At 40.5% G+C, this 25,220-nt stretch overlaps 2 protein-coding genes across 6 annotated transcripts in view; one reads left to right on the plus strand and one right to left on the minus strand.

Moving 5' to 3' along the window:
* The first annotated feature begins 21 nt into the window (after nucleotides 1-21).
* The window catches only part of GALK2 (galactokinase 2), a 56,232-nt gene continuing 31,033 nt past the window's right edge, over nucleotides 22-25,220 (plus strand). The window contains exons 1-6 of one of the 5 annotated variants that reach the window (XM_083850142.1): nucleotides 22-1,311; nucleotides 1,672-1,932; nucleotides 3,851-3,939; nucleotides 5,263-5,386; nucleotides 10,948-11,038; nucleotides 13,913-14,059. In XM_083850142.1, the coding sequence (XP_083706268.1) occupies nucleotides 5,301-5,386; nucleotides 10,948-11,038; nucleotides 13,913-14,059 (324 nt within the window). In that variant the 5' untranslated portion in view covers nucleotides 22-1,311; nucleotides 1,672-1,932; nucleotides 3,851-3,939; nucleotides 5,263-5,300. The remainder of the gene's footprint in view (nucleotides 1,312-1,671; nucleotides 1,933-3,850; nucleotides 3,940-5,262; nucleotides 5,387-10,947; nucleotides 11,039-13,912; nucleotides 14,060-25,220) is intronic. The other 4 variants (XM_083850144.1, XM_083850140.1, XM_083850141.1 and 1 more) reach the window with 4 other exon arrangements.
* The window catches only part of FAM227B (family with sequence similarity 227 member B), a 240,997-nt gene continuing 237,871 nt past the window's right edge, over nucleotides 22,095-25,220 (minus strand). Inside the window, exon 5 of the mRNA XM_083850176.1 lies at nucleotides 22,095-22,200. The gene's annotated coding sequence lies outside the window, so the exon portion shown is untranslated. The remainder of the gene's footprint in view (nucleotides 22,201-25,220) is intronic.

The raw sequence follows: 25,220 nt of genomic DNA on the forward strand, positions 1-25,220 counted from the left end.
TTAGCAAACGCGGCCCCGGCCCTGCGGCGCCGCCTCCTACCCGTACCGCACAGCGGGTCTGGGAGCCATGCCGCTTTGTGTCCCTGACGGGGAATTTGAAAAGTCCGGCCGCTGTGCTGCCGCAGCCCTACAGGCCTTAGCACGTCGTCCTGCCGTGTTCAGTGCCTCTGAGCACTTTCCTTGCGCTACCATTACCATATCCAAATATCACCCAACCACCCGCCCTAACAGGGTTTTACCTGTGAAAAGCAGGGGCCCCGCAAGGTGCAGAGTCGCTGGCTTTCTAAAGACTTTAACAAAGTAATTGCTGCTGCCTTCAGGTGAATGAGGGGAAAAAGGCTGGACATGCAAGCGTTGCCCTCCCACACTGCGAGGCTGGTGGATCCTGCAAGCTCCTAGACAAGTTTGCAATATTTATTGTCTCCATTCTTTTCTGCGGGTCGTTTTATGTTACAGTTTTTGATCATTTTTTTCCTCTCCTGTGGCTACTTCTATTTCAATTCTGCCCCTGGGAAATTGCTTCAGAAAGGCATTAATCATAGAATGGAATATTACTATATTTTTCTTAGTCCAGGCATTTAAAACTTCCTGAGGTGATTATTAGCAGCCTTGAACAGCAAAATGGACAACAATGAGCTGGGCTTGTAAACACATTGGAAAAGCTCCAGCTCCTCAAAGTCACTGCTGCCATTAATCGTGAGGGATAATGGGATCTGTGAAGCTACTTGTTTGAGGGAAAGCAGCAAACCCACATGCCAGAAAACCCAAAGGAGAAAAATAATGCCGGGGGGAAGCACTGCTGATTGCCCTGCCATTGCATGACCGCGCTGCCTCAGTGCACCGTGCCGAGGGCAGCTCTGGCCTCAACACCCCGCACCGCGCTGGGGGCTGTTTTTAATCTTTGTTGCCAGCTAAATTCCGACAGGAACGAAGTAAAAGATCGCCTTCTGCACGCGTTGCAACAGCTTTTCAGCCACCTGCGGACCGCCTTGGGCCAGGAGCTGAGCGGCCCCGCCGCCGGGAGGGCTGCGGGGCGCCGACCCCCCGCGGCACCGGCCTGGGGGCTGCACGGAGGGGCCGGGACCGGGACCGGGACCAGGACCGGAGCCGGAGCCGTGCCAGGGAGGAAGAGGAGGAGGAGGAGGAGGCCGTGCCGGCAGCCCCGCCACCCGGAAGGCTGGTGCCTGCCCGTCCCGTGACCGCGAGCCCGCCAAAGCCACCGCCCGCCTCCAGCAGGGGCCGGCGGGGGGGAGCCGCCATGGCGGGGGACGCCCCCAGCAGCCTCCCGGTGCAGTTGGTGGAGCAGCCCAGGTGGGTGCCTGCCTGGCTGGGCGAGTGGGGACGTGCCAGGGTGGCAGCACCCAGCCACCGCCCTGCAGCCGCCGTGGCAGCGGGGGGGGGGTGGTGAGCAGGGGGGCCGGGGTGGGGGCGGGCCGGCCGTGTGAGGGACGGGTAGCCTGTGGGCGTCGTGGCCTGACCCGGCTCGGCTCGGCTCGGCTCCGACAGCAGGGGCCCCGTGGCCCCAGTGTGCCCCGGTCCCCCGCCGGCAAGCAGGGCGCGGCCCCCCGGTCCCCTCCCGAGGCAGCCCTCGCAGCCCTGCTGCCCCTCGCCCAGTGCGGCGGGAGGAGGAATGGCGCCTTCAGTTCTCCCCCCGACGTTTTCTCTTCGCAGAGTTTTGGAGATATTCGGTTATCCTCTCGTCTTGTGGGCTGTAATGAATGGCCTGTGCGATTCGCTGGGACGACGTGTGCTCTTGCCCGCGGTGCTGCACCTGGTGTGTGGCAGTAGAACACGCGGACAGTTGAATGAGCCCTTTTACCCGTGTTAGCACTGGCAAGGGGCGTTTTCTAAATTTGTGATCCCCGCAGCAGAGTGCACTGTTTCAGTGTAAGTCACGTGGAAAGGACAAGCTCAGCTTTTCTAGATTTGGAGGTGAGAAGTTGCGAGGGATGCGTTTGCTTAACACTTCTGACAATCAGCTCTGATGTAGGTGCTTACATTGCAGCATGCGTGTTGCAACAAAAAGGCCAAAGCGTGTAAATAGCCTTTCATCAGTCTTGTTTGTAAAACCCACATTAAGAGATCAATCAGCACTTCGATAAACATGCCCCTATGACTGCTCTGTTTGTACTTAGTCTCTTGGTACTAGCACCACTATGAAATTATCTGTGAAACAAAGAAGCATTCTAAATACTGACAGAAAAAGGGCTAAAGTTAACATCTAAAACTCTGCTAACAGATTTATTTCACCATGGACTACAATATTATCATTAATGGGATCTAGGAAAGGGATTGTACAATGAAATGGCAGAAATTGCTTCTGCTAATTGGAAGAGTGATAAACTAGTCAATACTAGGGAAGATTGTAAGCAAGTTAAAGAGGGCCCCAACACAGCTTTGTTAGTGGGCTCCAAGGCAGAAATGTACAGAAAGATGTGTTACAAAAATTCACAACAAATAATGTTTTGTAGCTTTCCATTTAGAGAAATCTTACAAAACATTTGAATATATATAGTTGGACAATAACACAGCTTTTACAGAGAAGTACAAACTAAATAATTGACTGTGAAATTTTGTAACATCTGTTCCTCATTGCTGTCTTCTTACTTAAGTTTTGCATTAACTAGGCTTCCAGTTTTAGTTTTAGACTGAATGTAAAAGGCTTAGCAGCCTGGATTTTTCTTAGTGGACTAAAAACCAAATAATAATAACAACAATAACAACACTAATAATTTGGTACATGTTTTAAAATCACCAGGGTATGCTGGTGAGATATTATAAGACTTGTTTTAATTTTTCTTTTCTTCTTACTTCTTGTTTATCATTTTAGTGTCTTGCTTACGTTAAAGAAAGTTAATGGGTTAGTGTGTACCCTAAATCGCTTTAAGGTAGTTTTGAAGTGAATCACTATCAAATCACTTATGCTTCACTAAGATAACAGCTTAATTTCTTCTCAGTCTCTGTTTACCCACTGTTCCAGCATGACATGCTGAAGCATCCCAAGTTTGCAAGCACTGTGTGGAAGCTAAATATCTTTACGGCCTTATGAAACAAAAGAATATGCCAAATCTTCCTCTGTTTTGGAATTTTCAGTGACACGTCTAGAACCTCCAAATGGAAAATCTGAAGAACTTTCTTGGAACTGTTGCAGTAAAACTGTAAATACTGTCTAAATAAGTCACAGGGATAATCGAAGGTTTGGAATTTTAGTTCTCTTCACCGTACAGAAACGGTGCTCATACAAAGGCTCATACGAAGTTTGAAAAAGTCAAAATTTAGAAGAAAATCAATTTGTTCAGGTCTGGTGTAATCAAATCTGACTTTGAAGAGGGTGCCTTCATGTGTGTTTATGTGACAAACCCCAGTGCCACAAACAAGCCATTGATCTGCACTGCTGCACGTCTTCCTTACCTGCAAACAGTTTTACAGAGCTGTGGCATAGGAAAGGTGGGTGGAGGCCATGGAGTTTTGTTACACAAGGCAACTGCCTTCTCTGCTTCTGGCTAGAGCCAGCCAAGGTGGAGGACTTAAGTAAAAGCGGGTCCCTTTCATCCTTTTCAAGGGAACGTACAAACAATACTTTACCATTGGACATCTGACTCCTGAATTAGTTTATGACTACTTGTATTTAAAACAAAATTCTTATCAATTAGGATATCTTAATCTTATCTGTCATGTGTTAGGTGAAGAGCAGGAAGAAGCAGCTTAATGTAGCTCCTGATATAGGAGAGAAAACCCGTTGTACTTCAAAAAGTTAAACCAAAATTACTTTAGAACACATTTTAGACAAGAGGCTTCCCATCTTTTATGCAAATATAGTCCTTCTAAAGGTTTTCAACCTGCCTTTCAGATTGCTGAAGCTGAAGGAGAGCTTTATAGCAAAATTTGGATCAGCTCCCAAGTTTTATGTTCGTGCACCAGGGCGAGTCAACTTAATAGGTAAGAGAAATATTAATATTTTATTATTTTATTTAATCTGACGTCACAGAAGCCTACTAATTTAAAACACAGAATCTAAAATAATGTTGGATTTTATTTTATTTCTTATTTTATTTTATATTATTTTATTTTATTTTTATTTTTTATTAGAAAAGTTGCATGTGATAAAAGGAAAGTAGAATATAATACTTTCCTAGCTTTTACAACACCTTATTATAAAGAATTTCACACTCAAATATCAGTTTTGGAAAAAATCATAGAGAGCAGCAATAATTTTGAAAACTGGAGTAACATTCCAATTTATGGTTGGTTACAATTCTTTTGAAAAGCTTTGCAAATCTAATCAAAGTAGTTGCTGAACAGTGCATCCATAAATGAAATCATTATATTTTTTTCTCATTCATTATAATTTAAGTTACCAGATATAGCTAGCCAAACAGGAATACATATGAAGGTATGAAATGATTCTACCAGGATCTCAGCCATAGAGATGCATCCACAGAACAGCTGGTTGTGATTCACATGCTGCCTGGAGAGACACAAATACTGTTTATCTAGGACTTACCTGTGTTTCTGTGGCTGCCTTATTTTTTAGATTTGTCTGTCCATGTTAGGATTGTGCTCTCCCTAGAGCTCAATTTCTTGTATATGCATAGAGGAACCATACACATTTGAAGACTTCGTAAGTAAAAGGAACCTGGAAAACAGAGCTTTAAAATTAATTAGTCCATTGTGCAGTTAATGATGATTTTCAACTTGGTGTTCTTACTGTTGCACCTATATGTATTAGTTGTTATTTACATATAATTATAACCTTCTTGGAAAAAAGCCCAGAAATTTTATGAAAATAAATCCACCACAAGCCTTATCCAGTGGTCAATGAATCTGCCACATGAGCAGAGGAAATCACATAATGGGAAGTCATGTACTGACTATCTCTTCCAGTCATCAGTTAAATGTAATTGATTAGAATTATTTTTCCATACCGACACAAAAGTTTACAGTTAATGTAGGTAGTTGTTCTCATTCTGGACAATAATATACATAGTGTTTTTTAAATTTTTATAAGCCAATGTTAAAACATGAAGATTTATAAACAGGTGCAATAGATAAAATCATAAAAGAATAAAATATTTGTGTAGTAATACAAAATGGAGGAAACGCACCCTAAACTTTCAAGTGTACTTTAAATAGTAAGAATTGAGACTATACTCAGAAGCTGTCTAGTATGGTAAACAACACTGAACTCCCGTAGGAGCCCTGTTTCTGTTACTCAAGAAAGACTTACTCAAAAATATTTTTAATCATCTGTTTCTTCGGTAGGAGAACATATAGACTACTGTGGTTATGCTGTGCTCCCCATGGCTATAGAACAAGATATACTGATTGCAGTAGAACCTGTAAATAATGATGTTGTGCAACTGGCCAATACAAATTCTTTGTACTTGTAAGTAATTGTTTATTTATGAACCTCTTTATGCAGTCGCAATACAGATTAACTTTTGTGAGGTTTGACAAACTTACATTGCAGTATGGATTTTAATTGTGTACATTGAATGATACAAGCAAATGGAATCCCATTTGACCAACTCTGTGCATATTAGTTTAGAGCAGTAGGTTCACTGCTCCTGTCTGCCACCTGTTTGGATTTCTCTTGTGAAGCCTCTGATTTTTCAATCTTTCTAAAAGTGCAACCCACTCACCTCTTTTAGCCCATCTTTCTTGTAACCCTCTCAGCTGGCAGCAGTTCAGTTTCTCCTGGGGAAGGGAGTGAAATGTTTTGTAATCAATTGCTGCATATGTAAGCTAACACTCCCCTGCTCTTGTCTTTGGGACTACACTCTGGAGAACCTGGGGCTGTATTTTCACAACACAAGGGCTTTAGCAACAATCCTGTCTCAAAGAGCCTGTATTCCCTCTTCTACTTCCTCCACAGCTGCTTGTTCACAGAATCATAGAATAATTTAGGTTGTAAGGGACCTTTGGAGATTATCTGGTCCAATCTAGGACTAACTTCAAAGTTACAGCAGGTTTTACAGGGCCTTTTTCATTCAAATTTTGAGTATCTCTAAAGACAGAAACTCTATAACCTCTTTGAGCAACCAGTTCTCTAGTTTGGACACCTTTGCTGTGAAGAATATTTTCTTCATGTCTAATTGTTTTTTTCTTGCTGCAGATTGCCTGTTTCCTCTTATGCTTCCTTCATATACCTCTAAGAAGAGTCTGGCTTCATCTTCTGTGGAGCCATGTGATGAGTGGTCAAAGACTCAAATGAGATTCTCCCATTCAATTTTCTTCTGCAGGCTGAATAAAACCAGCTCTCCTAGTCTGTCCTTACACATGATGTGCTGTAGTAGCCTTCTAGCCATCTTGGTGGCCTTCTGCTGGACTGTTTGACACTTTGTCAATGTCTTTCTCTACTGGGAAGCCCAAAACTGGAGACAGTATTCCAGATATGGTCTCACAAGTGCTGAATGTATGGAAATATTCCTGCCATTCCTTTCAACTCCAGCCACATTTTTCTGCCTTCTCCTTGCAACTGACTGATATTTGTGTGATAGCCTGATAGTTCAGAGCAGGTCACTCATTGACATGAACTTTATTGGGCATTTTGCAAAAATCAAATCAGCACCAACTTAGTTGGCTTAAGCCAATGATAAATTACTCCCTGAAGGTGCAACATATGGCAGGCAGCACAGGGACATATAGGTTGGAAAAGACATCTAAGATCATCTGGTCCAACCTTTAAGCTAGCACTGCCAAGTCTGCCATTAAACCATGTCACTAAGCACTACATCTACACATTTTTTGAAGACCTCCAGGGATGGTGACTCAGTGACTTCCCTGGGCAGCCTGTTCCAATACTACACAACACTTTGAGTGAAGAAATTTTCCCCAAGGAACATACTGCCAAGAGTGGGAACTAGTTAAGCACATATTCCTGGTTAAAGCTCAGATCTTGTGAAACACGTTCTGAGCTGCTACCTGCAAGTTAGGCAGTTAAGAGGAATTTTCACTTCCATGCAAAGTATAAATACGCAAATACTTTACAGTCTGCGGAGTATGTTCTCACAATATGGCTGGGCTGAATTAAGAGCTCACCACTCCCGAAGGGGGGGTGACTTCCTTCTTTTACCCCTGGTCTCCCTATTCCCGCTTCCAACATCGTTTCATCCTCTGCCTTTTCCCTGGTGTAGTAACAATCTTAAGGTAAAGCGTGCCCTGATTAATTTTCGGTCATTTTAGTGAATTGAATTGTGATGGATTCAGCACAAAAGCTGACTCAGGGTAAACAGTGGGAACATACAGTGATGAGTGGGGGGAAGGAAGTGGAAGACTTTACTTTTCTGTGATAGAAACCTGCAATGGGGCTTCAACTTTGTTGCAAAACCATTTTGCAAGAGACAAGAGTTTCAGAATTGTAACAGCTTTGATTAGGGAAAGTTATTACAAAGGCTGCTAAATAAAGCAGTAACCAAAAGGTAAATATATTTATGTGGTTTTTGAGCTTTGGCTCATTACATGGCAATTAAAATAGCCTTCTGAGGCACATACAGTTCTTACCAGATCTAGAATTACAGCCTTTGAATTCAAATTGTGTGCACAGTCACTGTATTTTTATGTATGCCTTGTTTTCAGTTTAAAATCATATGTTTTAAACCATAAACCAAGAAAAGGTTTCAGATTATGGCATTAAGCATTCTCTGTTTTGTTGAGACACTGTTGCTTAAAAACAAAGCTAAAACATGCCCATAATTTCATAACAAAGAAATATTTTTCAATACTTTGAATGTTATACCACATAACAAAATTGTTGACAATATATCTTTTTTTCCCCCAGCCTGTTCCACTGCTAGATGTTTATGCCTGTAGTGAATGCATGCATATATATAGGCCTTTGGCTAGCAAGGGCTAACCATAAGCCTCTGTAGAATCACTGTTACCTATTTCATTCTTGTTTTGTGAACTGTTTACCAGTTCATGTAACATGTAACAGTTCTGTAGCCCTCATCCACCCTGATTATTCATATTAACTTTAGGAAAAACAGAACAGAGAATAGGTGGCAAAAACAAAACAAACAAACAAAAACTTTGTTTTTCATCATAAAGCATCTCAACTGATCAGATGCTTTTAAATATTATTTGGGCTAAAATGGTATTCAAAAGTTAAAGTCTCTTGAAGATCCAGATAACTCCTCTTCACACAGCACCTTTTTAATTGAGAAAGACTTGTACAGAGAGTATCTGACATCACACATCTCAAAATGCTTTCAGAAATGTCAAAGCACGATAATTATCAATTATCATTCCATCTCACAGAATGACCTGAAAATCTTTAAAAAAAAATTAGATTTTTTACAGAGAGTTCAAACAGAAAAACTAAGAAACTGCTGAGACGATGAGGCTCTGTGTGAAAAAGCCAAATTGGTCTCCCAGAAGTAAGGATTAATTACTACTCAAGCAAGGAAAAACATCTCAACCACATTTTTTTTTCCACATTATTCAAGAAACTCACCTCTTCTAATTATACAGACCAATTAAAATGCTTATATCTAGCCCTGGAGGAGGGAAAGCCTTACCACAAGTCCTTTAAAATGGAAAGGTTGGAACAGACAATATCAAGGTATTTTTATCTCAAGGGGATGTTTTCCCCTATTTTTTATTCTACTTGTTTTCACAAAGTACTTATATCAAACTTCCTACCTTCCAGTAGGAGGGCTGAAGGCAAGATTGAAAATTTTCTGATTTAAGATAGCTCGGGCATTTAGGAATGAGTTTTTGTAACAAATTGAATGTGATAACAACAGCAAAAAGACTTAAGGTTTCTGGGGACCTTGCCAATTCCACATCCTGTGTTTGTATGAATTATGTGCATGTGAAACTTGCCAAGTTCACAGCCAACTTTTCTTTCTTTTTCTATGTGAGATTACAGAAATCTACAAAATGCACTTTAAGAAGTAGTTATTTTCATTTATCCACAGAACCAGCAAATATATACCATAGTATATGTCTTTTTGTTCATTACATTCTAACTTTGTCTGATTGCATGCAAAGAATTATGCAGATAAAATATTTTAGGACCCTTTTTTGAGGAAAAGAGGACTTTAAATTCACTGTATGATAATCACTTTTACACATTGATTTCCAGCATCTTACTTTTTTAAAATAATAATTTAAGGTTATTGTAGAAAACAAACATAAGTAAACAGAGGATTATTTTATTCTTCATTACTTTTGACAGTCATTTTCTACTGTACTTCTGCTTTTTGATTATATTCAAAAGCCGTAACAAAAACAATTTGTTTTATTCTCTGGAAGATTGTTCCGAAGACACGTGAATCTCAAATTGGAAGAATTTACTGCTATCCTTGAACTTTACTTGTATTGTAATCTCCACACTCCCTTTCAGATCTTTTTGTTACTCTACAATCCCCAGTATTTTGCAGTTAACTTGCTACAATTCTTCAGTGCTGCATTGTTGATGAAGTCCTGTAAGTGGCACTATTTTGAACAATTTGGATGGGAAGATAGCAACTTATATGTTAAACTGTATAGCAATCTCTGATGTTTCTGCACTGTACTGAATGTTGAAAGTGAATGTATAACTGAGAAAATATTAATTCTAAGTTGATATTTGAAATGTGATATCTGTCTTGTAGCATTTACCTGGGAATAGGCTGTAGATTGGCAATACAAGTGGAGTATCTTACTACAACACAGCTAGCATTAGAACCTATGTTTGCATAAACACAAAAATTGCAGCCTTTAACTGCATCACAATAAAGTGAAGTTTTCAGCCATTATTTGAAGACAATTATATCATTGTAAGATGCTTTATATTAGTATGACTAACAGGTTCTCTATAGGGAACAGAATACTTTACTGATAAAGACACCTTCACACTGGTATTTTTTTACAGGTAGTAACTAGCAGTATTATTTTGGACAAAAATAAAAACAGCACGTCACCAACCTATATAGCTTACAGATACAGACTGGGACTAGCATAAGAAAGAAAATTTGTTCTCTTAAAAGCTGCGAAGTGTCTCCTTGCATGTAATTTCTTGAAAGTTTTTTTTTTCTTTTTTTCCTTCCATTAAGAAGGATATTTCCAATATCCCAATATTCCAGGATATTTCCCAATATTTCCAGGGAATCCAGCTGCCTCTTTTCATATTGTTTGGCAGACCTTGCCTTGTAAAGCACAACTTAGCCTACAAGGTTTGAATAATTTTTGTTAGCTTTGCTTGACATTCTCAGTGCCTTTACTCTTTCTTTGTTGGACATCTGCTGTACTGGCATCAGGTAGATACAGTTATTGGGTGTTTGACAGTATAGACTTCTAAACAATCTACCCTTCCTGATGATTAATGCATGCCCCTCCAAGGCGTCTGCACATCACTCCATATATATTTTTAAAGCACCTATCTGTAGCATTAGTTTCTTTAGGAACATTCAGGTTTACCATTTTTATTATTTTGAAATGCAGTATCAGCATTATCCTGGAGGAAATAGATAAAGTGTTATTTTAATTATGTCTTGTAACATACATAATACAATTTTACAGCATTAGGCCTGTTTTAATGAGCTGCCATTCACAGTGAAGGTAATGAAGATGAATTCCTCAGCAGGGATTACAAGAAAGCCCAAAGTGTATTTATCTCTACTCTAGGCTTGACATGTATGATTAGTTAGATTTATACTTTTCTAAGAGATTTAAGAGAGTGTGTACATGTGATGGAAGCCATGCTGCCTTGATTACGGGTGCTAAGGGCAGTTTAATCTCTGAATTTGTGTAATAAATTCTGTTACTTTAGGAAATACTATTATGCTTCTATCTAAAATATAGAATTGATTAATAAAGAAGATCTGTACAATAGAACATTGTACTGAAAAAAATGGTTAACAGAAATGTTTTTGTTCATCAGCAGGTGGCAGTAATAAGCCATGTTTTTTCAGACTAGATTTACTGACAAGTTAAAGCCTCAAGGTTTTTCTGTTTTTGCAGGGATTTCAGTACTAGTGTTAATGACATTCAGATTAACAAAACCAAACCTCAGTGGCATAACTACTTCCTATGTGGACTGAAGGGTATTCAGGTAAGCCAAAACTATTTAACTTATGAAATTAATGTGGAAGTAAAATATGACATGCATATCCGTTCACCCTGAAACTACTTTCCTGCATTCTCTGTCGTCTTGATATACAGTTATTTAACGATGAGATATGAGTGGTTTTGTTTTAAAATATTTGCACAGCACTATATTCATATTTATTACATAAATTATGATACCAAATAATCACTTATTTAGTAAAGTCATGATCAAACTTGTGTCAAGATGACATTTTTGTATTTTAAAGTTAAAAAGAATGCTTCCCACTGGACTCATGCAATTAAAATTTGTTTTTTAAAAAGGTTTGGAGTCATGTCTGTCAGGATACAAAGGTCATATTTTAGTCCTTTTCTTCCTATGGAAACATTTTTAAAAAACATAGTTTCCATTAATGTTGGAAACATACAAGTCACGCACAGCAACTGAGCAAAACTGACTCATGCAGTAGGCAAAAGAAATCTCAGAAAGTATATAAACCACATACAGAAGGAATTATCCAGTAAGAACCATTACTTATCCAGACTTTCAGTGTGTGGAATCTGAATGGGAATTTCAAAATTTCCTAAGTGAGTTAAGAGTAGAGCTATGCAGGAAACGGCGCGCTTACGGTAAAGGCTGGAACAGTGAACAGACAGACGTTTTCCTGTCTGATCATTTGAGCTTTATCTTCTCCTCTGTGAGCTAGCCTGTCTCCGGACTGACTTGAAGACTGAACTGCTTGTGAAACCAACTGCTGATCATCAGTATTGTCCTGGGAGGCAGCCTGAACTCAGAATTGAGGCATCCTATAAATCTCACCTGTCCTTTCCAGGTGATTCATGGTCCTTTGAGTAAAAAAAACACACAGTGACTTCTCAGCCTAGTGTCAGTCCAGTGACATTTCTTGAAGGGTAGATGGGATAAACAGCGACGGCAAGGTAAGGTCACCACAGCCAGCCCAAATTATGGGTAAATGTGCTTCTGAAAGCACATGAAGCTTGTCTCTAGTTAGGCCATCTGGGTCACCCCACAGGGTGATCTAGTAGATAAGCACTGCGGGCAGCCAAGAAAGCATGCTTTAGACCTGGCACTGATGTCTTCAAAATACGATATTTGGAACAATCAGTGCCACGAATCACTTCATTACGATCCATAGTTCCTAAACAGACCCCCCGCTATGTTTAGATCCCAATAAATTACTTACATTTGCAGTAACGTATTTTCAATTCTATATAGCTCAGTAACACATGCATTTAAATTGCATTGACCGTAGATATATAGATTAAGTTTCTTTGCAATATATCTTTTCTTATGTTAAGGCTAGCATGACCAATTGAGTTTCCTTATTTTGCAGTCTGCTACTGAGATTTGTTTCCTAAGGACAAGCTTTTATACTAGAAGGTTAATTTACAAAGCAGGTTTTCAGACTCAAGCACTGGCAGAAAATAAGCATGAATGTTACAGACTTAAACACTGAAATACAAGTATTTAGAGGGTCCAGCGGGATAATCTGTTTATATTAAGTTGAACATGCTATCCTTTTGGGACAGAACTATTGCAGAACTTGGCAAAGTCCATTTTCATTTTTGAAACCAAAATACGTTTTCTGTTTAAACATTGCGTGATAAGTTTGCAAGCCTGATTCACATTCAAGACAGTCCAGAAACTGTGGATCAGTTTCTGGTTACTCAAGCATTTTCTGTTTTTGAACAAGCCTGTCTAGTGTTCTTCATGAAGGGCAGCAGTAGTATTTCAGGTATGAATTCCCTTCTGTTTGTAGAAAGGGAAATTTAAAATTTGGAGTGATGCTAGAAAACATTAAAGGAGGTGCTTTGTGTTTGCTGATCTCTACCAGTGGTATTTATGGTTGAAGTTATTTCAGGAAAAGTAGTAGAAATCTTTTGAAGGTGGGCGCTTCTGTATGGAAACACTGTCATTTTTCTCATTATTGACTATTTTTCTGATTATTTTGATGTACTTCATTGACATATAAGTCCATATCAGAATATAGTTGTTCATATACCCCCCCATATACGTGCAAAGCTTTTTTAGTATGTACTGCATGTTTACTTCTAATTAACAAAAGAGAGAAATTTATATTAAAGTTCTGCTAGATAAAAAGACACAACAACTAAAGAGTAATTAAAAGAATATGTGCACGATGATTTATGACTTCTCTATTAAATATATTATCTGTGATATTTGTCATGTATGTAAAAATGTCTCAAATTTTATTCTAAAAGTAGCATGACAGATCTATCATTGCTGGTGCCTCCTAAAGCGTAGTGTCCTTCAAATACCGGTATGGTTTTTTCAGTGCCAGTCCTGTGGGTGCTTCAGGAGATGCAAGTATCTGGCTTTGAACACAGCTGCATGGCCACTAGTTCCTGATCAACATGATGTGGCTCCCTAATACCACATGCCAGCATTAAAAGTGAGGCATGAAGTGGACTGCAAGCTCTTTGGGATGCATTTAGTGAGGAGCTGAGGAAAAAAAGATGAAAGGAGGGTGTAAAATGATTGGTAACCTCCGGTACTGTCACCATGACAGCTCAGAGCTGAGCCAGTGCTGTAAAACCCACCCACGAAGCTTGGTAAATTCTTGGACACTTAGCCCACACTGAATTCTGCTTGGGGTACAGTTCTGTCAGCCCATGTATGTTTTTATACAGGAACTGCAGACATACCTTTGGCTGAAGCCTTACCGTTGGCTTTGTTCTTAAAGAATAGCATGAAAATTTTGCTTTATTTTGGAGATACCAGAAGCAGGTCTTTGGTTCCAACAACTCAGCAGAAAGATTCTCTTTCTAAGTATCAGATATTTGCAAGCCTGAGCCTGTCAGTACTTGAAACTGAGATTGTTTATTTTTTCATTGTTAGGAACATTTTGGTCTTAATAACCCAACTGGAATGAATTGTCTGCTAGATGGAACCATCCCTCCAAGTTCTGGTCTTTCTAGCTCCAGTGCTTTGGTGTGCTGTGCAGGACTCGTGACACTAAGAGCTAATGGAAAAACCCTCTCTAAGGTAATTTACTGTAAAACACAAGAGTGTCAGCAGTAAAATTCTACTTAAAATTAAATATTGTTAATGCCTGTAAACATTAAAAACACGATACAATTGTTTTTGCAAAGAGTTGTTGGATATAAACTTAAGATATTGCACAATTGAGCAAATATCTTTGGCCAAATTTTGGCAGGATTTGATTTTGGCAAGAAAACAGGCTTACATTAAAGCTGAAAAAAGGAGCATTATTGTAAGCCTGTGTTTTGGCCAACCATCAGGTCCATGCCTGGACCAGATGTACTATCTGCAGGCCAGGACTGAGGATATATGTGCTAAAGCATGTGGACCACACCCCCGAGGCCTTGACCCTCTCCCTGAATGACTTTTCATGGCTGCAACAGCACAGCATCTGTTGGAGGCCTGTGGAACAATTTCTTGATAAATTATATAATCAGTACAAAGTAGAGGTAAAATTCTTCCATCTGACCCTCCTTATTCTTTTCACAGTTTTTTTGGAATGAACATACTTATAATCCAAAATGTATTCCTCACTTTTTTAAACAAACATTAGTCTAAAACCAAACCCCAAGTATGTGACCTGTTACCAATACAAGTGTTAGCAGAATTTGGCTCGTGTAATAAAATTTTCTGGAGGAGTCATGGTCCTTGAAAGTGCTGTATGGGAATGAAGTTCTCTCCAGTAAAAATGTCTGGTTAAGTGAAACTAGGATCTTAAATTAGAACATTGTCAGGAAGAGAAAAAAACAGATCTAAATGTGACTGTTACACATATTTGTGCCTATTGTCTAATTAAGTCAGACATTCCCACGTTGTGGTACAAAGCCAACTTAAAGTGGTACATGGTGATGGCTGCTGTTAACAGTGCTTGTATACAAGCATTCATCTGAGCCATAAGGTAAACAGCTCCACACAGAAAGCTTTTTCTGATCCATTGTGGCTTGCTCCTCGATATTGCTGCAGCTGCAGCAATCTGCTCAACAGTAAGTTCTCCAAGCCACGTTGCACAACCCAAAGTGCTTCAGGAAGGTATCAAGCAGGGCTAAGGCAGCAAGAAGCAGGGTTGGTAAGGTGTGCTGGCTTTCCATGTAGGAGGATGTGGCTACAGTCATTGTCACCCTGCTTTGTGTTGGTGCAGCATGTGGTCAAAGGGTAAGTAAGGGACTGGGCGTTTAACAGAGGCTGTAGTTTGTGGGGTGAGATGTAGTGCAATGGTAGAGGAAGACATGGAACTGGGGACCCCAGTTTGATGAGCGCAGCTTTGCAGGAAGAGGGTTGGAGGTGACAGTTGTGCTTCTTTATAGTATAGATGTGTACCTGGCCTGCCAAGAAGCTTTTGGTTTTGCATAGATGGTCTTATCACACAGGTCAGCACCATCTCTGATGGTGGTAACCAAAGGAGCTAAGCTGGGGAACTCCTGATCAAAGTCACTGGAGTGCGTGTGTTCAGAGAGGAACTGGGTATCTGCAAAACCCATAAAACAGACAGAAGTCAGAAAGCCCAAGTTTTGCTAGGTAGTAGAAATCTGTAACTGGAAAACCAGAAGCCAGGTTTTCATTATTCCAAGAAATACTGCTTACTCCAGAGAATAAATGATACAGTGTGTATCTTGAGGTAAATTTACACATGGCCTGGGAGTACTGGTTGGCATTATGCCAGACCTTTTTCTAAAGAAAGGTGCAAAACTCTTTTGGCATTTTTATAGAAACTTGTGGAGGGACAAAAGGAAGACAGAGACTCTACTGAATGTCTTTCCTTCTCTTCATGTGTCCTGTTCAATCAAACCAAAATTCCTTCTGCTTGCTGGTTGGAAAAGGTGCTGAAAGTTAATGTTGCGTCTCAAATACAGTTGCACAAACACAAGAGACACAATTTCACATTTTTGCCAGGAACTCCGGCTGTCTGCAGCCAAGTATTTTGCACTTGTGATGAAAAATGAGCAATTAATGTACAGATGAGAATTCCCAATAGCTAACACAGGAGCAGTTAAGAACATGTCCAAGATTTTGTGTGCTTGTATAGACAGAGACACCTGGTTGTGCTGGGTAAGACAGAGGATGGCAGCTCTGCAAACTGATTACTTTTGTTTAGGCTCAAACTTTCCCCAAATCTGTCCTGTGTTCTTGGATAATTTATGATTTATCGTTAAGAGACCTCTTATGCCTAGCCAGATCCAGGTTTGCTGTTGCACTGAACTTCTGCTTAGCCTCGCGGAACTGCCTCGTATAAGGCAGTGTTAGTCTGAGTATAAATTAGAGCAATCTAGGCATGTTAGCCCTCAGAAGTATAAAATGTGCTCTTGTGACTTCTTTACAGCTCCTAATGCATCCTTTGCTGGTGTCAAATGGTATCTGTGCAGGATCCAGTAATACTGGCTTGTATCAGCTGGGAGCTCCCTCATGGCAGGGGAATTTTTAGCTGAACAGAAATAGGGGTATTCCAGATCCTTTCTGCTAGAAAGCAAACCAGGATCTTGCATTTTTAGGGCTCTGGATATTTGTTTTTGTTTAGTTTTAAGTAAGAAATAATCACTTTATCTTGTCCCCCCGTCTTTTTTTTTTTTTTTTCAAATGCTTAGATTTGCAAAAGTTGTAAATGGTAGCATTTATAAGTAACAACATTTGGTCATTAGAGTAGGCTGTCTTGGTAATTTTATGAGAAAAGATTGACTTTTTGCCCCTCATTAGTCCGATGGACTTTGCAAAATCTTAATACTATGGTCTGTAGCAGCAGGACATAGAAACTTTTGGCTTTGGAATCAAATTTGGCTGAATGGTAGGGCTTCTGTAGCCAAAGGTATGAAAAATTGACCTTTTACTGAATGGAACATTTATCTGTTTTGCTTCTGTGCAACTATTTTTATTAGAATATTTGAGTTACATGCTCTCTCTTTCCTGATAAATCGATGTTTAAAATAGTAGCTGTAGACTAAAAATTGCTGAAATTTAGAGCTTTTGTGAGACAACACTTCCAGTGTGATGTTTGGGCCTGTGAGATTAAGACACCAAAAAAAAAGCAAACCCCTAAAAGAAAAATACTGTACAAACATAGTTAGAATCTCATGGTGGCTTGATTTAAAAATAGCTTTTTTTTTTTTCCTGACGTTGAAAACAAAATCAGGAAAAAAATATGCTCTCTAATTATTGTGTGTAGCAGTCTGCAATAGGGCATTGTTTCAGTTTGCATACAGTATTTTTTTAAAAACCCATCACACACATACACAATAGTTTAGGGAGAATACTAGTCCAAGACAATTCAGCCAGATGTGCAGTGCTAACCAGTTGCAGCAGTGCAACAGTATTGAAATAGCAAGATGGAAAATTTAGAATGCGATCCTTAAAAAGAATCCATTTTTCTTCTCCAAACAGGATACCAGTCTAAGACTCTGCTGGCATCTCTCAAAGAACAGCAATGCTCAGTATTAGCTTTTGATTTTAAAGTGATTTTTATTTTACTGTTACAAAATCAATCTTTTGCACAAGTTTTCATCAGGAAAAGATACTTTTTGTAAAGGAAATGGAATAATGCTCTAAATTGTCCCAGCTTTGTGTTTCATGGTAGGAATTAATAAGTACAGATATTCATTTAGTACGTTTGAATAACTATATTTACTTGAAAGATGTGATGATAGTGTTGCTGTCCAAATGTTAAATCTTATGGTACTAAGTTCTCTTCAGCCACCCTAATATTTTTTTCTGTTGCTCAAGACTGGGCGGCTGTGCACATACCTATTGGCAAAAATAGATATAAAGCCATTAGGGTTTATTTAATTTAATGTGAAATGTTGAGCATAGGAAGTTAAATTATATTTGGCTCTATCTAGTCTGAGAAAAATCTAAGTCAGACAGAAATTTGAGTAAAGGACCTAAATCTAGTCTGTAGTGGCACAGTGTCTGTTGGCTTCAATATTATCACACTACAGCTCAGTTGAATTAGAATGTGGGATTGTCAAAACATTCAATGTTGTCCTGTATTTAAGCAACTACATTATGTGGTAATGTCATTGATTCTATCCTCTTTTGATAGTCCAAGCTGGCAGTGATAATATTGAAGAGAGAAGCCTGAAGGCTATCAAATGGGACTTTAGGGGACTGGGACAGTTAGTGGATGGAGCGGGAGTACAGGTGGTGTTTTTGTCTATCCCTACAGTGGCAGGGAGGGGTACAGAGAGGACATGGAAAGCCCACCTGATAAACACGTGGCTCAGAGGCTGGTGCCAACACAGAAATTTTGTTTTTTTTGACCATGGGGCACTTTACTCGGCACCCGGCCTGATGGCCACAGACGGGTCCCACCTGTCTCTAAGGGGAAAACGGATCCTAGCCCAGGAGCTGGCAGGGCTCATTGAGAGGGCTTTAAACTAGGTAAGAAGGGGGACGGGGCTGAAATAAGGCTTGTTAGAGGTGTGCCAGGAGGAACAATGGCAAGGCCAGGGGAGAAGGCAATGGCCCAACTGAAGTGCATCTACACTAATGCACGCAGCATGGGTAACAAACAAGAGGAACTGGAAGCCATCGTGCAGCAGGCAGGCTATGACTTGGTTGCCATCACGGAAACGTGGTGGGACCACTCTCATGATTGGAGTGCTGCAATGTCTGGCTATAGGCTCTTCAGAAGGGACAGGCAGCACAGAAGGGGTGGTGGTGTGGCTCTCTATATTAGAGAGTGTTTTGATGCTGTGGAACTTGAGACTGAGACTGGGAATGATAAGGTTGAGTCCCTATGGGTTAGGATCAGTGGGAAGGCCAACAAGGCAAGCATCCTGGTGGGGGTCTGTTATAGACCACCGAACCAGGATGAGGAGACGGATGAGGAGTTCTACAGGCAGCTGGCAGAAGTTGCGAAATCATCAGCGCTTGTTCTCGTGGGGGACTTCAACTTCCCAGACATATCCTGGAAGCACAACACAGCCCAGAGAAAGCAGTCTAGGAGGTTTCTGGAGAGCGTGGAAGATAGCTTCCTGACACAGCTGGTTAGAGAGCCTACCAGGGGAGGTGCCCCGCTAGACCTTCTGTTCACAAACAGAGAAGGACTGGTGGGAGATGTGGTGGTTAGAAGCTGTCTTGGGCAGAGTGACCATGAAATGGTAGAGTTCTCTATTCTTGGTGAAGTCAGGACGGGGACCAGTAAAACCGCTGTCTTGGACTTCCAGAGGGCATACTTTGAGCTGTTCAGGACACTGGTTGGCAGAGTCCCTTGGGAGGCAGTTCTGAAGGGCAGAGGAGTCCAGGAAGGCTGGGCACTCTTCAAGAAGGACATTTTAATGGCTCAGGAGCGATCTGTCCCCACGTGCCCAAAGACAAGCCGGCGTGGAAGAAGACTGGCCTGGTTGAACAGAGAGTTGTGGCTTGAGCTTAGGAGAAAAAAGAGGGTTTATAATCTTTGGAAAAGAGGGCGGGCCACTCAGGAGGACTATAAGGATGTTGCGAGGCTGTGGAGGGACAAAATTAGAAAGGCCAAAGCTCATCCGGAGCTCAATCTGGCTACTGCCGTTAAAGATAACAAAAAATGTTTTTATAAATACATCAACGCAAAAAGGAGGACTAAGGAGAATCTCCAGCCTTTACTGGATGCGGGGGGAAACTTAGTGATGAGAGATGAGGAAAAGGCTGAGGTCAACATCCAGTTGTTCTCTGGATACCCAGTACCCTGAGCTGGTGGAAGGGGATGGGGAGCAGAATGTGGCCCTCATAATCCACGAGAAAATGGTAGGCAACCTGCTACAGCACTTGGATGTACGCAAGTTGATGGGGCCGGATGGGATCCACCTGAGGGTACTGAGAGAACTGGCGGAAGAGCTGGCCAAGCCGCTTTCCATCATTTATTGGCAGTCCTGGCTATCAGGGGAGGTCCCAGTGGACTGGCGGCTAGCAAATGTGACGTCCATCTACAAGAAGGGCCGGAGGGCAGACCCAGGGAACTATAGGCCTGTTAGTTTGACGTCAGTGCCAGGGAAGCTCATGGAGCAGATTATCTTGAGTGTCATCACGCGGCACTTACAGGGCAACCAGGCGATCAGGCCCAGTCAGCATGGGTTTATGAAAGGCAGGTCCTGCTTGACGAACCTGATCTCCTTTTATGACAAAGTGACACGCTTAGTGGATGAGGGAAAGGCTGTGGATGTGGTCTACCTTGACTTCAGTAAGGCCTTTGACACCGTTTCCCACAACATTCTCCTCAAGAAACTGGCTGCTCGGGGCTTGGACTGGCGTATGCTTCGTTGGGTTAGAAACTGGCTGGGTAGTTGGGCCCAAAGAGTCGTGGTGAATGGAGTTAAATCCAGTTGGAGGCCGGTCACTAGTGGAGTCCCCCAGGGCTCAGTACTGGGGCCAGTCCTCTTTAATATCTTTATCGATGATCTGGATGAGGGGATCGAGTGCACCCTCAGTAAGTTTGCAGGTGACACCAAGTTAGGTGCGTGTGTCGATCTGCTCAAGGGAAGGAAGGCTCTGCAGGAGGATCTGGATAGGATGAGGCCAACTGTATGAAGTTCAACAAGGCCAAGTGCCGGGTCCTGCACCTGGGGCACAACAACCCCAAGTAGCACTACAGGCTGGGAGATGAGTGGTTGGAAAGCTGCCTGGCAGAGAAGGACCAGTACTGTGTTCAGTTTTGGGCGCCTCACTACAAGAAGGACATGGAGGTGCTCGAGAGAGTCCAGAGAAGGGCAGCGAAGCTGGTGACGGGTCTGGAGAACAAGTCTTACGAGGAGCGGCTGAGGGAGCTGGGGTTGTTTAGCCTGGAGAAGAGGAGGCTCAGGGGTGACCTTATCGTTCTCTATAGGTACCTTAAAGGAGGCTGTAGAGAGGCGGGGGTTGGTCTGTTCTCCCATGTGCCTGGTGACAGGATGAGGGGGAATGGGCTAAAGTTGCGCCAGGGGAGGTTTAGGTTGGATATTAGGAAGAACTTCTTTACCGAAAGGGTTGTTAGGCACTGGAATGGGCTGCCCAGGGAGGTGGTTGAGTCACCATCCCTGGAGGTCTTTAAAAGACGTTTAGATGTAGAGCTTAGTGATATGGTTTAGTGAAGGACTTGTTAGTGTTAGGTCAGAGGTTGGACTAGGTGATCTTGGAGGTCTCTTCCAACCTAGACGATTCTGTGATTCTGTGATTTTAGTGGGAGAGGGACCAACATGAATCATCGCTACTTTATTTCTGAAGCCTGTGTAGGGTAAGAAAAGGACATGAATTGGTTACTTTACCCCTTCCTGATAATTTTCCTGATATGCAGTAGGGCTTTAATATTTGAGAAGAAAATCTGTGAGTAGTCATACTGATAGTGTGACTTTGAAATTATTAATGTGTGCTGATAATTCTGATCAGGATCATTTTATAATATTGCTGCATCAGAAACGTTTGATAGATTCATGCTCAGATGATTTATGTAAGAACCTCAGGTTGCTTACACAGAAAATGGTACCTAGATGCTGTATTTTAAAGTACTCTTAATATTGAGGAATGTTAAAGATCTTTTCTTTCCCTATGGAATTAGAACTTGTGGTTTTTTAAGTTGCTAAATTTGACTGTGTGTTTGTAATCAAGGGGAAACGGAGTACTTCAGAGCAGCGGTAATCAAAGGCCATAATCTCTCATCAACCAAATTGATAACCTTTTATTTGAGCATGTTAGAGGGCAGACGAAGTCAAGCTAAGATTGCTGTGGTTATGAGGACATTCAGATCCTATCTGACAAATACTTTCCTATTTCTGAAAAAAGTAAGGATAATTACCTTGCAAAACATATATGAAGTTTAGCTAATTGGGATTTTGTATGCAAACTGGAAGCAGATGGTAACTTTCAACAATCTATCCCTAGTCAAGACCAGATATTAAAAATAAGGACATTCCTGGTCACAGAAATAACCTCAAAATTTGGGCATAATTTTATGCCCTAATAAATGAAACATGATGCTGTATATTTCAGAAGTTATTTTCATGCATATATATATATTTACATATAAAACATGCAAAGATAGAAATAAAAGATCAACATCTAACTTAACTTTAAATATGACTTAAGTGATGGAAAATGTTTTCTTACTCTTAGATGCGTCTTCTCACTTTTCAGTCCTGTATGCTGTGAACCCCAAAGGATTTCACAGAAAATCTCCCGGGTCCTAAATTTGCCATAAAATGACCAACATTCTGTAAAGAGAAGTAACAGAGTCTGACTTTTCAGATTAAACCAGACAAGGCATTAATGAAAGTGCATTGCAGAGCCATTATTGTATTGCTGTAGAGAGACTAAATGTACATGCAGGACTTTGGGCTCAATAGATATTTAAATACTCCAGTTAGTTAAATTTGCATGCTGAATAGATTTTTGGAGCACTGAAAATGACAGTCTAAAAATAACTCTCATTAATGAATTCTTCTCTTCGTAGAGCTTCCTTTCGTGAACGGTAAACTTTAAAACAGGAAAAAAATGTGTTTTTTTTTTTTTCCATTTTGAACATTAGCTGTCACTATTCCTACCTTGTTATACATAGAAAATCTAGCATGTTTAACTTCAGCTGGAATGAACTTACATAAAACCACTGAGGTAGATGTAATTTAATACTATCATTTTATAGAGAAGGCTGCTTTATTTTGGTTGCTGTCATTCTGGATTTGTATATATCAAGTTTCTGGGTAATGTAGAGTAAGCTGTTCCAAAAAAGTACTAAGCAACACTAATTCTGTTTTACTAACAAATATTTGCCTGTCTCCTACTCACTAATTGTCTTACTCTTTTAAGGGGTTTAAGCTTACACAAGTTTACTTCTTTAAAGGTCTGTGTGAGATTGAAAGGGATTGATCAGTGGTATGGAACATATTGACAATGACAGTTATATAGGGACAAATTCTGTCACAGTTCACATACTGTCCAGACCCATTGCACTGAGTGAAAATCAGAGCAGTTGGCCCTTGGCCTCTTTGTGAGCAAGGGGACTATTGAAGTTGAAACTCCCTTATCTGTTCTTACTCAGATAATTCCTTAGGAGGTTGCTATTTTTAGGAAAACTTCTGTAAGTGATTTTTTGTTCATTTTTATTACACATTTTATACCTAAATACCTTTGTCTGTCCACATCTTCATAGTCATACCAATAGCATCAAACTGAAAGAAACTAAAATAAATGATAAGACAATAGAGAATCAAATGAGCTGTACTGGGTGGTTCATGAGTTGTCATGCTGCTGAAGTATCAGGGTATAAAAGGTCAAATGTAATACAGTGGTGGATTATGCCTGGAAATAGAGAAATACTCTTCTATCAGTTCTTCAGCATTTCTGAAATATTCATTTGAAAATGAAAACCTGAATTTTAGGTGTTTCATACTGAAAAGTAAACATACAGAGAAAAATACACACTAGTGAAAAGTATCATTTTACTGACAATCCACTTTTTCCATTAAAAAACAACAAAATAAGGTAACATGATGCAGCGCTATTGATGAGGGCTTATTACAAGTAATCTCTCTATCTAGAGTAACTACACGTAAGGCAACTAATAATAAAAAATCACAACCCTTCTTTGTCAGACTAAATTATATCTCCACTAATATGATTTCCCAGATTAGACTTTCTGCATGCTGGATAGGAAGCCTCGTGGCTCAAAGATAAAAAAAAAAGGTTTAAGTGTTAGTAATTTCTTTCCTTGTAACCCAAGATTGACTTGCTCCTTATCAGGGAGAACCTTAAACTGTTTCAAACAAAAAGCAGAGTTAGGTAGTAGAGCTCTTAGATCAAAGGCTAGCCTACGCCTGCACATGGGGGCCAGCTGTTTGATACACAAAGTGGTAAGTGCTGCCTCCTGCAATAGGATATGTTCTGAGCATAATTTAGAATTAAGCTTCTGAAAAGAGTGCAGAAGTAAGGAACAGCCTGAAAAAGGTTTTGTATATTGTTAGTTTTCGCTTTGTCCAAATGCTCCAACTAAAGGTGTCTAAAACCTGAACTGAGTTTTGAAACCCTTAAGAGACAGGAGCTTCCTTGGTAGGTTATTGCTTCGTTTATATTTCTAAATGCCTAATTGCTTATCAGGCAAGTGAGTGAAATGTATGCACAGAGATCTGACTCCTAATGATGTTGCTTTGTATTGTTTTAATTAGGGATATTCTCATTTATTGTGCTGTATCTTTTATATTGGATAAACAACAAAAATGTTAAACTTGGCATCTTATGTAACTCCCTGATACTAAACATCCTCCACGCGCACACAGCCAATCTGGCATGTGTACTTGCCAACAGATATAAAAGTACTGCTTGTTTGTGTGTATCACAGCGGGTCTGGCATTCAAGAGCTACAATATTTAGTGTTTCCTGACAGATCAGCAGGGAGATTTCAAGGTTTAATTCACTACCAGCTACTATTACTGTCATGTTTTGCTCGACCCTCTCACGTGCTCAGAGCCTAAACAAACCAACTGTACAAAATAGCTCTGGGTCTTGCTAGACTAACTTTCGATGTTTAAGTTTCCATTCCAGCTTCCCTGCTTATTATGGCTCATGTTTACAGACTTCACTGTGGTCTGCAGAAAGTAGCAGTGTGCTTCACCCATCCCACTGCAAAACACGTTTAGGCAAAGGGATTTTGCCATGGCTGACGTGGTTGCATAACCTGTCCTGTTGACTGGGGTGTCAGGACAGTAACCTCAGTGAAAGGGGTGGAAGAGTTGAGGTTGCTAACTGGTAGAGGTTGCATTACCATACGTACCATATGAGCCACCATTTTGTGGCTCGTTTGCCACATAAAAATACCAAAAAATACAGTGAATTTTTCTCCCAGATAGTCTTAGAAAAGCTGGAAGTCTGCCTCTGTCCTTTCTTACAAATCAAGATAATTAGACTGGAAAAGGTTCAGGAAAAAGCCACAGGGACGATTAAAGGTACAGAATGAACTCCATAAAAGTAAGCTAGGACTAGGAAGAAGGCGCTTGAGGAAGAGGTGAGAGATAAATGATAAGGTGAAATGATTAATACAATTGATATAGTGAATAGGAATCAATTGTTCATTACCCCTGACAATGCCAGAGGGTATCAAATGAAGCTAGTCAGGTGTATGTTCAAAACAGACACAGGAGATGCTTGTTTACCTGAGAAGTTGTGGAAGTCCCTGTTACTGGATGTTCCACATGCTAAAACTGTGAATGGGTTAAAGGGGAGTTTGGACAAGTTCATATAT

The sequence above is a fragment of the Anser anser genome, assembly GCF_964211835.1.
Source record: "Anser anser genome assembly, chromosome: 10".
NCBI classification, from domain to species: Eukaryota; Metazoa; Chordata; class Aves; order Anseriformes; family Anatidae; genus Anser; species Anser anser.